Raw genomic sequence first — 16,305 nt, forward strand, 5'->3', positions numbered from 1 at the left:
TGGCAGATGACCTTGAGCAAAAGATAGGGTGAAAAGAACAGAGAGAGGGTGAGATAGAGCGGCAGAGCAGGATTTTAGGACCCGTGGGCTGATGCCGTCTGGTCCAGTTGCAGAATCAGAGTCGAGGTTTGACAAAAACTCCTCCACCTTGTCAGGAGAGAAGGACACAGAGTCCAGGAGCAGTTGGGTTCGAGTGGGAAAGGTGGGAACAGAGAGAGATGGGTTTGGGACTAAGGATTTTGAGGCAAACACAGAGTTGAGGCATTCGGCTTTGTCACGTGTGATGTCAACTGTGTGGCCATTTGAGGTAAGGGAGGGGATGGAGGGGGAACAAACACCAGAAACGGATTTGACCAGACGCCACAATGTGGTAAAGAATGCTCTCCCAGAGAAGAAGGGAAGTCGGAAGTGGAATGCAAGAGCAGAGGTGGACGAGATGGAGGAGCGGTTGCAACAGGAGGAGGTCATGGGGATGGTACAGCATGGGAAGCATGGCTTGGGGTGGATGCAGCATGAGCGATGGGGAAAGGCATGTGTGAAAGAGAGGAGGAAGATGGTTGAGAGGGAGTTGAGAAGAAAGGAAGAGGAGGGGAGATATGTGAAAGCAGTCGGTCAGGCACAGCAAGGTGCTTGGACTAAGTGGGAAGGTGTGTGGGTGAGGATATTGAAGTGGCAAGAGATTTGGAGGATGGAGCCAATATTGTTGAATTTCCTGTTGCGGGCAACGTATGATGTGCTTCCGTCACCAGTAAACTTGAGATTGTGGGGGTTGTTGCAGGAGGAGAGATGTTATTTGTGTGGAGGTGTGGGAACAGTGCAGCATGCACTGAGTGCATGCATGCTCAGTAGCATTGGCAGCAGGAAGATACAGGTGGCGACATGATCAGGTGCTGGCGGTGGTGGTGCAGATGGTGCAACAAGAGGTGCTGAGATCGAGAGAGAGAAGAGTGGAGAAGGAGACTGATGGGGGAGAGGTGTGGTTTGTCAAAGAGGGCCAAGTGGAAAGAGGTGGAAAGAGTAGGAGGAGGTGGAAAGCAAGAGGGCTATCAGATGCTTGTGATTGGCAGGTGGTGGCAGACCTAAAGCCACAATTGGTATTCCCAGAGGAGATCTGTGTGACAAGGTTGCGGCCTGACATTGTCATTTGGTCAAGTGCAACAAGACAGGTCATCTTAGGGGAGTTGTCGGTACCTTGGGAAGAGAACATAGAGGAGGTGCACGAGAGGAAGAGAGGAAAGTACAGTGAGCTGGAGGCAGAGTGCCGGGAGAAGGGTTGGCGCGTTTCGTGTCAGCCATTTGAGGTGGGGTGTAGAGGGTATATTGGCAATTCCTTTTCTGCATTTCTTGCTAGGCTGGGAGTGTGTGGGACAGAAAGAAGGAGGATGTGTGACAAGGTGGCCCAGGTTGCCTTGAAAGGCTCATTTTGGATATGGAGGAAGTTTATGGAGGCACGTCGAACGGTGTAGGTTGGTTGTGTGTGTGGGGTTTTTTTTTGTTGTTGTTGTTGTTACCATTATTACTTCTTATTTTGTGTATATGAGTGAGTGGGTGAGGGTATGTGTTTTTGCATGAATTAATTTTTGCATGAGTGTGTTTTTGTGTGTTGAGTGGTGTATGATGTAAGTGTAGGTGGTTGTTTGGTTGGTGTTCTGTATGTATGTGTGTGTATGTATGTGTGTGTATGGGTGTGTATGAATGATCTGGTGTGTTTTGTTGGTGAGTGGTGAAGGGTTTCAAGGTGGGTGTTTGAGTGTTCCACCATGTTTGTTTGGTGCTGTGGATTCTGGATGTGGAGGTGTTGTTGTTGTTGTTGTGGTTGTTGTTGTTCGCACTGGCTGGGGGTGGGGGTATGTATGCATCCAGGTGCAGTTGCTGCATGTGGATGTGTACGTGCCCCTGCTGGCCCACCTTAGCTGACCGTATCGAGGTTGAAGGGCCGAAACGGGATGATGCTGAGGACCTCGACTGAGGACCTGGTCAGTGCGGCACACTTGTGACCAGGTGTGTTTTGAACATACATACATACATACATATATATATATATATATATATATATATATATATATATATATATATATATATATATATATATATATATATACATATATATATATATACATATACATATATATACATATATATATATACATATACATATACATATATATATATATATATACATATATATATATATACATATACATATATCTACATATATATACATATATATATATATATATATATATATATATATATATATATATATATATATATATATATATATATATATATATATATATATATATATATATATATATATATATATATATATATATATACAGGCTTGGCATTTAATATGGAATATTTTTTTTTTCTTGACTTGGGTTTACTTTCTGAACTCAGTATATCAATCTGGTGAGTTTATTTTACCCTTCGGTGATGTCTTTGTTGAAAGAACCATGTCACTGATTGTCTTTCGCAGCAAGAAGTCAATAACAGGATTATATCACAGGTGGCGTGACAAAATGTAAGGACAGGTACATTTGACGATTGGCTTCACAATCGGGTATATAAGGGTTGTTGGTTCTGTATTAGTGGAAAACAACTGCTGCACATCTCCAAAAGTTATTGCCGCTTCCTCTGGAGGTGGTCCGTCAACTCAACAATGCTGTTTGTCATGGAGTGGTGGCTTTACGACATTCTGGCATGAAACAGCGTGCTATTGCTCGGCAGTATGGCATCACTCAAGGTCAGGTGTCAAAGATCCTGAAACGAAATGCTCAGAGGGGTGTCCCTACTCCAATACCGAGGCCAGGACGTCCACGCAGAACCACAAGGAGAGATGATCGCCAGCTGCACCGGTTAGTCTGCAATGGCCGTACCAAGTCAGCTTATCGGCTTTGGGCTGAGTGGCAGCAACTGACAAATGTGCCTGTATCCAGAAGGCTAGACAACCAACGACTGGTTCAAGCAGGCTATCGTGCCAGGCGTCCCCTGAGAAAGCCACGCCTGACCAGACAACACAGTCAGCGCCGATTGCAGTGGGCCAGAGAGCACCGTCAATGGCAGCCAGGACACTGGAATCACGTGACCTTCAGTGACGAGTCTAGATTTCTGGTCTATCGTCAAGATTGCCGCGTCCGAGTGCGCAGACAAGTGCATGAAGCCCACAACGAAGATTGTATGGTGCCAAGAGTCCAAGCTGGAGGTGGTGGGGTGACCGTTTGGGCTGCTTTTCATGCAGGGGGCAAAACTGACCTGGTTGTTCTGAATGGAAACCTGAACCAGTTCAAGTACAGGGTCATTCTGGAAGAAACATTGCTTCCATTTGCTCGTGCAGCCTTTCGAGGAAACTTTGTCTTCCAAGATGACAATGCACAGCCTCATCATGCTCGCATGATCCAACACTTTCTTGCTGACCGTGGTGTAGAGCATATGGAGTGGCCTGCCATGTCCCCGGATATGAATCCGATAGAGAACTTGTGGGCAGAATTAACGTGTCAAATCGACAACTTGGACCAGCAGCCGACCTCTGTGCGTGAATTGCAGCAGGCTATTGTCACTGCATGGCAAGCGATTCCTGTCCATACCTTGGCAAATCTCGTGAACAGCATGCCTCGACGTGTACGTGCTCCCCTGAATGCATAGTGGGGGTTACATGAAGTACTGAACTGTAATTTTACTGTCCGTAATCCCAGTCATAATTTAGCTTTTGTTTTCGTTGAAATTTTTTTTGGCTAATGTGCAAAATAAAAACATACTTTTGGAAAACGTACAGAAGTTTAACACAGTACTGTCCGTGAATTGAGTTCGATATCAGTTTCCTTCACTTTCAAAGATCAATTTATTTGCTTCGAAATGTCAAATATGGTTTTTGTTTCTTTTAAAGGTCACTTTAACAAAATCTAGAATAATTTCAACATAATTCCAATGAACTTTTGGTTCTAGGTCATCTTGAAAAGTAAGTTCACCCCCACAAAAAAAATATTCCATATTAAATGCCAAGTCTGTGTGTGTGTATATATATATATACTATATATATATATATATATATATATACATATATATATATATATATATATATATATATATATATATATATATATATATATATATATATATATATATATATATATATATATATATATATATAATCGTTTGGTCAAAATCCCATCACTGGTTCACAAATTAGCATGGTAACAACATTTTTATCCCCTCTTGCCCCATAATCTATTAAGATAATCTTTAGACCATTGTACATACTTGTACCAAGTTTGACTTGGATCCCTTCAGCCATTCTTAAGTTATTGCAGAAATGAAAACCTATCACGGATGCACGGACAGACAGACAACCCAAAAACATCATGCTTCCCGCAAGTTGCAGAGCCATAAAATAAATAAAGCAAACAAAAATGAGGATAACGGGTAATAAAATAAAAGGTCTGACAAAACAAGCATGCCTTGTCCACAGGTGAGCCGTCGTCCAATTCGAGGGACAGGGATGTCACGTAACCATCAGTTGAACGACCAATCACGTACAAGGACTTTGCTTGTGCACTCGCCATGGCTTCCCAAACAACACTGGAGAAGTTGTACATGGGAAGGAAAGAATGGGATGCAAGAAATCATCAAAGTTTAAACAGCAAAAAGAGAATTCGGAAAACACAAGCAATGGGAAGAGACAAAACGAGTGAGAGAAAGGTGGGATTGGGAAGGAAGAGGTGGAAAGGTGGGATTGGGAAGGTAGAGGTAGAAAGGTGGGATCGTGAAGGTCGAGGTGGAAAGGTGGGATCGTGAAGGTAAAGGTGGGAAGGTAAAGGTGGGAAGGTAAAGGTGGAAAGGTAAAGGTGGAAAGGTGGGATCAGGAAGGTAGAGGTGGAAAGGTGGGATTGGGAAGGAAGAGGTGGAAAGGTGGGATTGGGAAGGTAGAGGTAGAAAGGTGGGATCGGGAAGGTAGAGGTGGAAAGGTGGGATCGTGAAGGTAGAGGTGGAAAGGTGGGATTGGGAAGGATGAGGTGGAAAAGGTGGGGTTGGGAAGGAAGAGGTGGAAAGGTGGGATTGGGAAGGTAGAGGTAGAAAGGTGGGATCGTGAAGGTAGAGGTGGAAAGGTGGGATCGGGAAGGTAGAGGTGGAAAGGTGGGATCGGGAAGGTAGAGGTGGAAAGGTGGGATCGGGAAGGTAGAGGTGGAAAGGTGGGATCGGGATGGTAGAGGTGGAAAGGTGGGATCGGGAAGGTAGAGGTGGAAAGGTGGGATCGGGAAGGTAGAGGTGGAAAGGTGGGACCGCGAAGGTAAAGTTGAGATCCCGAAGGTAAAGTTGGAATCCCGAAGGTAAACGGCCTTGAAAGAATCGGGGAGGTAGTTGTGGAGAGATATAAAAGTGTGCGGGTGATGGTGATCAGGCATACGATAGGTTCGTCAAGCCATGCAACAACCAAATGCATTTCATTTGCTTTCTGCAACACCAACTACCATTTTCTACATCTTGCAACCTGTGTAAGAAACAGCCTCATGTTTAATCTTCTCATGATCATCACAATCGATCCTTACAATTTTCAAAAGTGGAATGGGTGATATTTGTCGATCCCCCTGACAGGGAACCACAAACCTAACTCGGTGCACATTTAATTTACAATGATGATGTACCTGCAGCAAGGCCTACTACAACACCCGAAGGTAAAGTTGGGATCCTGTGTATGGTAATACGTTTGTCATATGGAAATGAAGCCTGGTGTTGGGTTTACGGTTAAGGTGGCTGGCTTGAGATAAGGGTCTTGAGTTCAAGCCCCTGTTGTTCTGTGGAATCAACACCAGGCGGGTTGACTCAGCCTACCATCCTTCTGAGCTCGACAAAATGAGTACCAGCTTACTGGGAAGAATGAGCCATTTGAGCATCCTGCATCGGAGTGGCGACATGTCCAGGATTATGCTCAATAGCCTAAGAAACTGCATTTGTAACCCTATGCATCTGAGGATGGAAAAGGAGTGGTCTACTTCTTCATATGCAAATTGGGAAATAAATGGCTTTCAGGTTTGGAAAACAACGAGGAGAGCGAAGTGTTAGAGCGCAAGGCAAAATAAAGGGGAGAGGTGGACGGGGAGGAGAAGGAAGATTGGAGGGGGAGGGGAGTGTTTCCCACCTATCGGGAAGAGTCACAGACCAGCTGATGTGACCTCCTGTCAAGGTCAACAATGTGACGGTCTTCATTTGGAGTACAGCAAGGTGGTGAGGGTCATTACCCAGCAGCAGTGCTCCCTGCACCCTGTCAAGTAATACATGTTCAACAGATTACCTTATAAACGTCCAAGCGCAACAAGTGTTAGCGACACCAGCAACGGAACAATCCGTTGTGTCTCCACTGATGGACATGTGTGACATGTCCAGCACAACAATCACTGCAACGAGGACTACCTTCCAGGGGGGAGGACAGTCTCCCAAGCCAACACTCCCAGTGCAAGGTCCCAAGCTCTCACCAGCCGGCAAGACACGGTCACCGTGGCTGTGAATGAAGGAAGAACCAAAAGTAACATGTGAATGACAAAGGGTATAAAGGAGGCAATGGCTTTCACAATTCCATCATTCCTTACTCTAAATTATTCCAATGATACTCGCACACACTTCAACTCACCAGAGCCCTGGTGAAGGAGGAAGTTCAGTGGTCCTTCCTGCGTTGGGAGCTGTTGGCGCCACACTGAACCGCATATCACGTGGAATTATTACACAGACCTCACCGCGTAATATTGACACATCAAAAGTGTGGGATTAAACAAACAAGGAAATGCAAGCGTGTGCCATCATATGGTAATGGGGTCACCAAGCCGTGATGGAAGATGGTGTAAGGAATGTCCGTCCATCTTACACAAATGTCCATTGCGTGGATTGAACGCGGCCACCAGGTGGTGGTTCGTGGCCAAAAGAAGGCGGCGAGCAGGACCTGTTTGTCCCTCCCATCTCACGGTCGTCACTCGACCGACATACTGCTGTCTCCTGCAGTTAGGAAAGTAGGGATTAGAATTGACGAAGTGAAAAGGTGCAAAAAGGAGCAGGGCCATATAGGTCACTTGTGAATCATTGCTGAAGTTAGTGAAACACCAAACTTGGCTCGTCAATTACCTCCTCCACCCGTCTGTCTGTGAGCAGGATACCTGAAAAGGTTACAGACAAATTTGGATGAGATTTGGTGGATAGGTTAGGTGCGTGACAACTGACAAGGACGAATTGATTCAATTTTGGTGAAGATTCGGATACAATAGTTTTTTAATTTTTTCTAAGTCATTCTTCAATATTGAAAGATGGGGCCAAAAACGATATACACAGCAATACCCCGTTTTACGCCATTTTGACCTACGTCAAATCCGACTTCACGGCACTCTTCCAGAGTAAATTTCAGTTCAGCGAACGTCATTATGTGCGACTTTACGTCACTCCTACATCATAATAGGACGTGAAAAATATATATTTAAAATAAATAAAATAGTACATAAAAATTAACAATAAAAGAAGCTAAAAAAACAATTTAAAATACAATAAAAAGCACAATAAAATATTTTTAAAATGTACGTATACGTACGCGTAGCTGCTGGTTCTCATTCAAAACAAAGGCGACGCCATATGCATTTTGTCCTGTGCTGTGGTCGCGTGCTTGCGTTGCCTTTCGCTGTTGTTTTTGTGATTATTCCTTTACTGTGTAAAGGTTCCTTTACTGTGTAAAACAACCAACGCAACGTGGCAACGGCGAAACACGACGACCCTGCCGGCTCAGACGACCGTGACCGTGTCATGCCTCGAGCCGGGGTGCCTCGTCGGGCACCTCACCGGCATCCGGCGTCGACGAACCGATCGATGTGTTCATGTGCACATGTGCATGGATTTGCAAATGCCTGCCTGTACGTCGTCGTTTCTGCGTATATCGCATCGTCCAAAAAAAAAGAAGCAAGCAACTTCGGCCGCTCGAGGAAAGACGCGGCACGCCTACGACTAGGAGGCGAGCGTCGATCCCCGGGGCGGCCAGGTTCACCGAACCCTGAACTCGTTCATTCGTCAGACGACACGACACGACCAGCGGTGAAACTGCTCGGACACGTTGGGTAAAGCACGCCGTGGTGAAGCGGGCCGCGGAGCCACTCGGCACACAAGCCAGCTCACGGTCGACACGTCCGTGCCGGTCACCCTGTTCGAGGAGAAGACCCGACTGATAGAAAACAACGGAGGGTCTCCGGATGGGGAGCGGCAAAGATTCAGGGCGAAGCCGCAGCCTCCTCCAGTTATTTACTCTAGTTTTACGGTGTTCGTCTTCATTTTAAGGCATTACGCCCGGTTTACGTCAAAAACCGAGTTACGTCACGGCTTATGGAACCAATTAATGACGTAGGCAGGGGTATTACTGTGAATGAATGAATGAATTGAATGAATGATCGTTTTAAGGCCATTTTCCCCGCTCGAGCGGGGGTTAGCCTTGCGGGCCCCATGACAATCATGGTTCCCTGTTTGAGGCAATGTTTTTATGGCCGGATGCCCTTCCTGACGCCAACCCTTGGTCACGCTCTTACGATGCGCAGGGATACGGTGCACCTATTCTAAACCGGGGTACACACCGTGATCATTCATCCCAGCAAGCTGGTACTCAATTTGCTGACCTCGGAAGGATGACAGGCTGAATCAACCCCCCTGGTGTTAATTCAGCGATCGACCGGGATTCAAACCCAGGATCCTAGGATCCCAAGCCAGCACCCTAACCGCTAAGCCAACACCAGGCTTACTATTACTGTATAGCACGATATTTCAAAAAGTTGTGGACGAGTTATGACAAAACGAGGTGGATGAGTTGGGTGGATGACGAGAACAAGACGATTCGATTTTGGTTTAGGTCCGGACACAGATCCAGCCTAACAGCAGGATACCAACGTGAGCTGTTCAGCCTGGAATGTTGCTCTACTGAGCGCTGTTGTCGTTTATGTTACATACAAAGTCGAGGCTCATGGATGATAGAGTGTAAAAGGTAAAGCAGTGATAGTGGGACACAATATACAAGGGAATTAATAAAAGAGAGAGGAACCTGAAATTAGAGAGGAACCCCCCCCCCCCCCTTGCTGCTATAACAGCCTGCACTCTTCTGGGAAGGCTTTCCACTATATGTTGGAATATTGCTGCGGGGATTTGCTGCCATTCAGCCACAAGAGCATTAGTGAGGTCAGGCACTTATGTTGGGTGGTTAGGCCTGGCTCGCAGTCGGCGTTCCAATTAATCCTAAAGGTGTTCGATGGGGTTGAGGTCAGGGCTCTGTGCAGGCCAGTCAAGTTCTGCCACACAGATCTCGACAAACCATTTCTGTATGGACTTCGCTTTGTGCACGGGGTCATTGTCATGCTGAAACAGGAAAGGGCCTTCACCAAACTGTTGCCACGAAGTTGAAAGCACACACTCATCTAGAATGTCATTGTTTGCTGTAGCATTAAGATTTCCCTTCACTGGAACTAAGGGGCCGAGCCCAAACCACGTTCTCCTGGCATTTGCCAAACCCAGATTCGTCCATCGGACTACCAGATGCTGAAGCGTGATTCATCACTCCAGAGAACGCGTTTCCACTGCTCCAGAGTCCAATGGCAGCGAGCTTCACACCACTCCAGCCGACGCTTGGCATTGAGCATAGTGATCTTGGGCTTGTGTACGGCTGCTCGGCCATGGAAACCCATTTCATGAAGTTCCCGACAAACAGTTATTGTGCTGACGTTGCTTCCAGAGGAGTTTGGAACTCAGTAGTGATTGTTGCAACCGAGGACAGACGATTTTTACGCGCTACGCGCTTCAGCACTCGGCGGTCCCATTATGTGAGCTTGTTTGGCCTAGCACTTCGCAGCTGAGCTGTTGTTGCTCCAAGACGTTTCCACTTCACAATAACAGCACTTACAGTTGACCGGGAAAGCTCTAGCAGGGCAGAAATTTGATGAACTGAATTGTTGGAAAGGTGGCATCCTATGACGGTTCCACGTTGAAAGTCACCGAGTTCTTCAGTACGGCCCATTTTACTGCCAATGTTTGTCTTTGGAGATTGCATGGCTGTGTGCTGGATTATATATACACCTGTCAGCAATAGGTGTGGCTGAAATAGCCGAATCCACTAATTACAAGGGCTGTCCGCATACTTTTGGTCATCTAGTGTACATCAAAGGTGGTTCCACAAACTAAAAAAAGGAAAAAAAGAAGAGGTATGTGTGGAAATCCTGGATTTGTGAGTATAACCAGGAGTGGGTTCAGATAACTCACATGCTACAGACTTATCCATGATGTGAAAACAGCAGCCTTGTACAGCAGGCCTTCATCTCAATGACTTTTTATTCATTTAAAAAAAAAGTTTTTTGTACTAGGAATGAAACATCGATAGTCTCTGAGAGTCATTTATGTCTGAAATACTCTTGAAGTGCTCCTCGTTCCAGGTCATCATTTGTAAAACCTGAACTACTCGGTCTACAAGATCTTTGTCTGTAGCTCAATGGAGTACCGCTCTCCAGTGTGGGCTGGGGCCCCAGGATCACACACACCTCTCCTGGATTCTAAAGTTCAACGAAATTAGCATTTCCCACGATCATTTGATCCTCAATCTCCTCGATTTCCCACGAGCTCAGATATTGTAATAACGAACTAGAGTTCATAGAACACTTTACTCTCAGCAGTCTTGAGAAAAAGGACATGGGAAGAATCTTTTAAACTCTTGTTTTGCGTTTCCGAGCCCGATCTACGTCCGTGAAGGTGACCGCACAGTTTGTCAGAATCTCAAACAGTTATTCTGCTCTCAGGGCAGGAATGCTCATTCTTAGTTCTCTGCCCTAAAGGCATTCATATTTTGTCTCAGTCCTGCTAAACAGAAGCGTTTTGAAAGTGTCAAAAAGGTGATTTGTGTTCTACAGTGTTCACGTATATAATCAAATTGAAATTAAATAAAGATTTCACAAGTTGTAGAAAAAACTAAATTGTGGAAGTTTTCCGCCGTTGTGTGGATGGACACAGGTACATGTATAATGGGCATGGGCACAGGTACATGTATAATGGACATGGGCACAGGTACATGTATAATGAGCACGGACACAGGTACATGTATAATGAGCACGGACACAGGTACATGTATAATGAGCACGGACACAGGTACATGTATAATGGGCACGGACACAGGTACATGTATAATGGGCACGGACACAGGTACATGTATAATGGGCACGGACACAGGTACATGTACGATGGGCACAGGTACATGTATGATGGGCATGGGCACAGGTACATGTATAATGGGCATGGGCACAGGTACATGTATAATGGGCATGGGCACAGGTACATGTATAATGGGCACGGGTACATGTATAATGGGCACGGGCACAGGTACATGTATAATGGGCATGAGCACAGGTATCTATCTATAATTCCAGCAATCTCTGTGTGTGTGTGTGTGTGTGTGTGTGTGTGTGTGTGTGTGTGTCTGTGTGTCTGTGTGTGTGTTTGTTTGTCTGTGACCGCTGTTTCTCGACAACCACGGGTCCGATATACTTGAAACTTGCCAGGTATATTGCTGGGGACCCGAGGATGTGCCTTTTCAAGGTGTGAAATTAATCGGACAAGTAGTTACCGAGCTATGTCCAAAAAACGATTCAACCAATCAGAGAGCAGCGAGCTATCACGTGTGCCGAACGTGGCGAACAGACTCTGCCTCGGACGGCACATTTGAGAGCGTATTCATTTATTTCACGTTGGCAAACTATGTTGGCGTTAAACTATGTTTTAAAACTAATAAAAACTAATTTGCGATTCTTTCGCTTTCCTGCGCGTTTGTGCACGCTATGGCGATTTCTTTACCAAACTCCGCAAGCCGTTCGCTTTGGACCAAACCATTTCATGTAAATAGAGGGGGGGGGGGATTGTCACCGTACTCGCAAGCCGTTCGCTTTGGACCAAACCATTTCATGTAAATAGAGGGGGGGGATATAATTTTAGATATAGATATAGTACGGGCATGCCCTAGTATGTATAATGGGCATAGACACAGGTGTACAACAACATGCATTTTAAGGGCATTTTCCCTGCTAGAGCGGAGGTTAGCCTTGCAGTCCCCATGACAATCTTCTCCATTTTGGCATAGACATGGACACAGGTGTGTTGAAGGATATTTGTTATTATTCGTACGATTAACGAAAGCATATTAATGATATGATTATTAATTGCAAAATCGAAGATTTTTCAACGATATATTGGTTGGTCGGTTGCGTTTGTGGTTCTGTCTGTCTGTCACCGGCCTGCAGGTCACAATTTTCAACCGATCTTCACGAAACTTCACCAAATGGTAGAGTTGGTCAAAAGCAAGAAGCCTATTGTTTTTGGGGTCAAAATGTCAAAAGGTCAACATAGGCCAAAGGTCACCAACTTTGCTAAATTTCTAAAATCCTCAATTTTCATCCGATTGACTTGAAATTTGAAGAGGACTTGCATATCTGGTCACTGAATTCAACCACCAACTATTTTTGAGGTCAACATAGGCCAAAAGGTCAACATAGGCCAAGTTTTTAAAATCCTCAATTTTCATCCGATTGACTTGAAAATTGAACAGCATTTGCACATCGTCACTAAATAGGGAAACTAACTTTTTGAGGTCAAAAGGTCAAAGGTCAACTCTACGTCAACCTTACAAATCACTTTTCATCTGAAAAATCGTCACTTTTCTTCCTGTTGAGCCGAGCGTTGATCAAGATTGTCACTTTTAATCTTGATGAAATGGACAATTTGCTGTATCAATGGAATTTTTTTCCTTGGCGGTGGGGGGCGGATTTTGCAAGTATCGTGCTCCGCATGACGTCTTCTTGTTTATTTATTCCTAGTCAATGTCATGTGACCTTCCGTGCAGACCATTCAAACAGTACGAGCAGCACGAACACAGGAACCGTTAAAACCACAACCGCAGCCAAAATGAACAGGCCGAGGCTGCTTCAACTTGAACAGGACGATTACCGCATTTTCACCATACTTATAATATATATATATATATAGTCGCGGACACAACCATTGATAACGATATTAAATAAATTAATTCCCCGTCGAAAACAATCGGAGGAATCGGCGGATGGGTCTCTGTCACTGTCAGGTGCAAATCACTTCAGGGCGGCGAGCATGATCATATCGGTCCCCAAAATGGCCACGTACCAGTCAAACTTCCCTGCTTGGTCTTCGTAAAGCGCCGCAGAGATGCCAGCGAGATTCAACACGAGAAGCAACAAGAAGGCCGCATGAGAGAGCTCAAGGCCCAACCTGAGCATGTACGCCGCCATGTTTGCAGCTGGAGAAGGACGCACAACGTAATGTCGTCACGAGTCGCGGCCAAGTGTGAAGATTTGGTCATCTATATATTACATACGGGAAGTGTCAGATGTAACACGATCGTCACACAAAAATTTAACGATAAAAACACAGGAAAAGTACTTTCTCGCCTGTGAAACAGCCTCTCCTCTTTTCATTTTGGCCCGTTTCGCCTGTGTTCATTACTCTCCGAGCACGTGTCTGTGTAGATGTGTATGTATGTATGTGTGTGTGTATGTATGCATGTATGTGTGTATGTGTGTATGTGTGTGTGGGATGCTGGGCACACACACGTTAAACAAAAGTAGGCCACAACGCTTTGGGTTTAACTTGAGCTCTTTATTGGTTGCTCACTCATCAGCACTGACTTGCTCGTGCTCGGGGCTGCGAGCCCGCGTGTATATCCGGAGTCCACGCCTCAACTGGGGCGTGGCCGACACCCACTGGTGCTCGGAATTATGTCACTGCGCCAGCAAGTCATCGTGTCCGCCACACGCGCCCCCCCAGAATTCCCGCGCACCTGAAGGGTCAGTTTGCGGGGCAAACGGATGACCCGGCCGAAGCGTCCTGTGGCGGCTGGAGGCGTCTGGGATGCCGGGATGCCATCTGGGATGCCTCTGGCGGCATCTGGGATGGGTGCAGGGCAGGGGGGTGGCGTGACGGCGGGGTTGGGCGGTGCCAGGGGCCCGCCCGCCGGGGGGCGGCCCCGACACGGGGGCACAGCCGCTGGCGGGGGGTGGTCCAAGTCGAGGTGGGCCGGCTTGAGGCGGTCCACGGAGACGCGGTCAGGAGTACCGCCGATGTCCAGGGTGAAATGCTTCACCCCGGTCTCCAGCACGCGGAAGGGCCCGTCGTACGGGGGCCGCAGCGGTGTCTGGTGGGCGTCGTGGCGGACGAACACGTACTCCGCCGTGCGAAGCTCCGGGGGGACGTGCGTTGGCGGGCAACCGTGGTGCGCCGTCGGCACCGGGGCGAACCTCCGGGCGGTCTCCTGCAGGGCGGAGCGCTGCTGCGCCGCGGACCATGGTGCCGTGGAGTCGGGGAGGAACTCGCCCGGCACCCGCAGCGGTTGTCCGAAGACCAACTCCGCCGCGGATGCACGCAGGTCGTCCTTGGGCGCCGTCCTGAGGCCCAGCAGGACCCAGGGGAGCCTGTCGACCCAGCCGCCGTCGCGGAGGCTGGCCCGGAGCGCGGCCTGCATGGCGCTATGGAAGCGCTCGCACAGGCCGTTGGCCTGTGGGTGGTAGGCCGTGGTGCGGTGCAGCCAGACGCCAAGCCCCCGCGCTACCGCCCCCCAGAGCTCCGAGGTGAACTGGGGGCCGCGGTCAGACGAGATGTCCGAGGGGGCGCCGAACCGGGCAACCCAAGTGGCGATGAACGCCTGCGCGACGTCCGCCGCCGTCGTTGCTGCCAAAGGCACGGCCTCCGGCCACCGGGTGGTGTGGTCCACCATTGTGAGGACGTGGGTGAAACCCCGCGAGGGGGGCAGAGGTCCCACCAAGTCCACGTGAACGTGGTCGAACCGACGTTCGGGCACCGTAAACGGGGCCAGCGGGGCCTGGGTGTGGCGGTGAACCTTCGCGCGCTGGCACGCGAGGCACGTCCTGGCCCAATCGCGGATGGCCTTCCGGAGGCCATGCCAGACGAACTTGTCGGCAACCAGCTTTTGGGAGGCCTTCGTGCCCGGGTGGGACAGGCCGTGGATAGCGTCAAAACCCGGCGCTACCAACCGGCGGGCACGATGGGGCGAGGCCGGCCGAAGGAGACGTCGCACAAGAGAGCCGCGCCTGCGCCGTCGAACGGTACCTCGGTGACGTGGAGGCCCGTGACGGCGGTCCGAAAAGCCTGGACGGCGGGGTCGGCGGACTGGTCCGCCGCCATCTGGGCATAGTCGATCCCGAGGTGGACCGCGTGGGCGACGGACCGGGAACGGCAATCCGCCACTGGGTTGTCCTTCCCCGCGACGTGCCGGATGTCCGTCGTGTACTCGGACACGGCCGAGAGGTGATGCTGCTGCCGGGCCGACTACGGCTCAGCGACCTTGGCCATAGTGAAAACCAGGGGCTTGTGGTCGACGAAGGCCGTGAACGGGCGGCCCTCGAGCAGATGGCGGAAGTGCCGGACCACCAGGTGGAGCCTGAGCAGCTCGCGGTCGAAGGTACTGTACCGCCGTTCGTGCGGGCAGAGCGGCCGGCTAAAAAACGCCAGCGGCTGCCAAGCTCCCTTCACCCATTGCTCGTGCACCGCACCCACCGCATAATCCGACGCGTCGGTGGTGAGGGCGATCGGTGCATTGGGCGCCGACTGCACGATCATGGTGGCGTCAGCCAAGGCGAGCTTGGCGCCCGCGAATGCTGCGTCCATCGGCTCGGTCCAGGCAACGTCGCCTTTGCCCGGCTGCCCCTGGAGGGCCTCGTGCAGGGGGCGCAGGAGCTGGGCGATGCGGGGCAGGAACCGGTGATAAAAGTTCACCATGCCCAGGAACTCCTGGAGCCCCTTGATCGTGCGGGGGCGCGGAAAACCCCTGACCGCCTCCACCTTGGCCGGTAAGGGGATGGCCCCGTGCCTGGTGACGCGGTGCCCCAAAAAGTCGATTTCGGTGACGCCGAACAGGCACTTGGCGGGGTTGATGATCAGGTCATGTCGGCCCAGGTGTTCGAAGAGCGTGCGGAGATGGCGGAGGTGCTCCTCACGGGACGCGCTTGCGACGAGGATGTCGTCCAGGTAGACGTACACGAAGCCCAAGTCCCGCAAGACGCTGTCCATAAGCCGGTGGAACGCCTGGGCCGCATTCTTCAACCCGAAGGGCATCCGCAGAAACTCGGAGAGGCCGAATGGTGTGATGATGGCCGTCTTTGGTATGTCCTACAGCCTGATGGGGACCTGGTGGTATCCGCGGATGAGGTCCACCTTGGAGAAGAGGGACATTTTCGCCAACCGGGCGGAAAAGTCCTGGATGTGAGGGACCGGGTA

General features: G+C 49.0%; 1 protein-coding gene across 1 annotated transcript in view; it reads right to left on the reverse strand.

Annotated features, from left to right (window-relative positions):
• EMC1 (ER membrane protein complex subunit 1) overlaps positions 1-13,320 on the reverse strand; it is a 71,244-nt gene extending 57,924 nt beyond the window's left edge. The window contains exons 1-6 of the mRNA XM_078771568.1: positions 13,180-13,320; positions 6,860-6,987; positions 6,629-6,691; positions 6,412-6,499; positions 6,140-6,262; positions 4,461-4,581 (exon numbers count right to left, since the gene is read on the reverse strand). Coding sequence (XP_078627694.1) covers positions 4,461-4,581; positions 6,140-6,262; positions 6,412-6,499; positions 6,629-6,691; positions 6,860-6,987; positions 13,180-13,304 — 648 coding nt within the window. The 5' untranslated portion in view covers positions 13,305-13,320. The remainder of the gene's footprint in view (positions 1-4,460; positions 4,582-6,139; positions 6,263-6,411; positions 6,500-6,628; positions 6,692-6,859; positions 6,988-13,179) is intronic.
• Between the last annotated feature and the right edge of the window lie 2,985 nt (positions 13,321-16,305).

Source organism: Myxine glutinosa, chromosome 2 (genome assembly GCF_964187855.1).
Source record: "Myxine glutinosa chromosome 2, kmMyxGlut1.1, whole genome shotgun sequence".
Taxonomy (NCBI): domain Eukaryota; kingdom Metazoa; phylum Chordata; class Myxini; order Myxiniformes; family Myxinidae; genus Myxine; species Myxine glutinosa.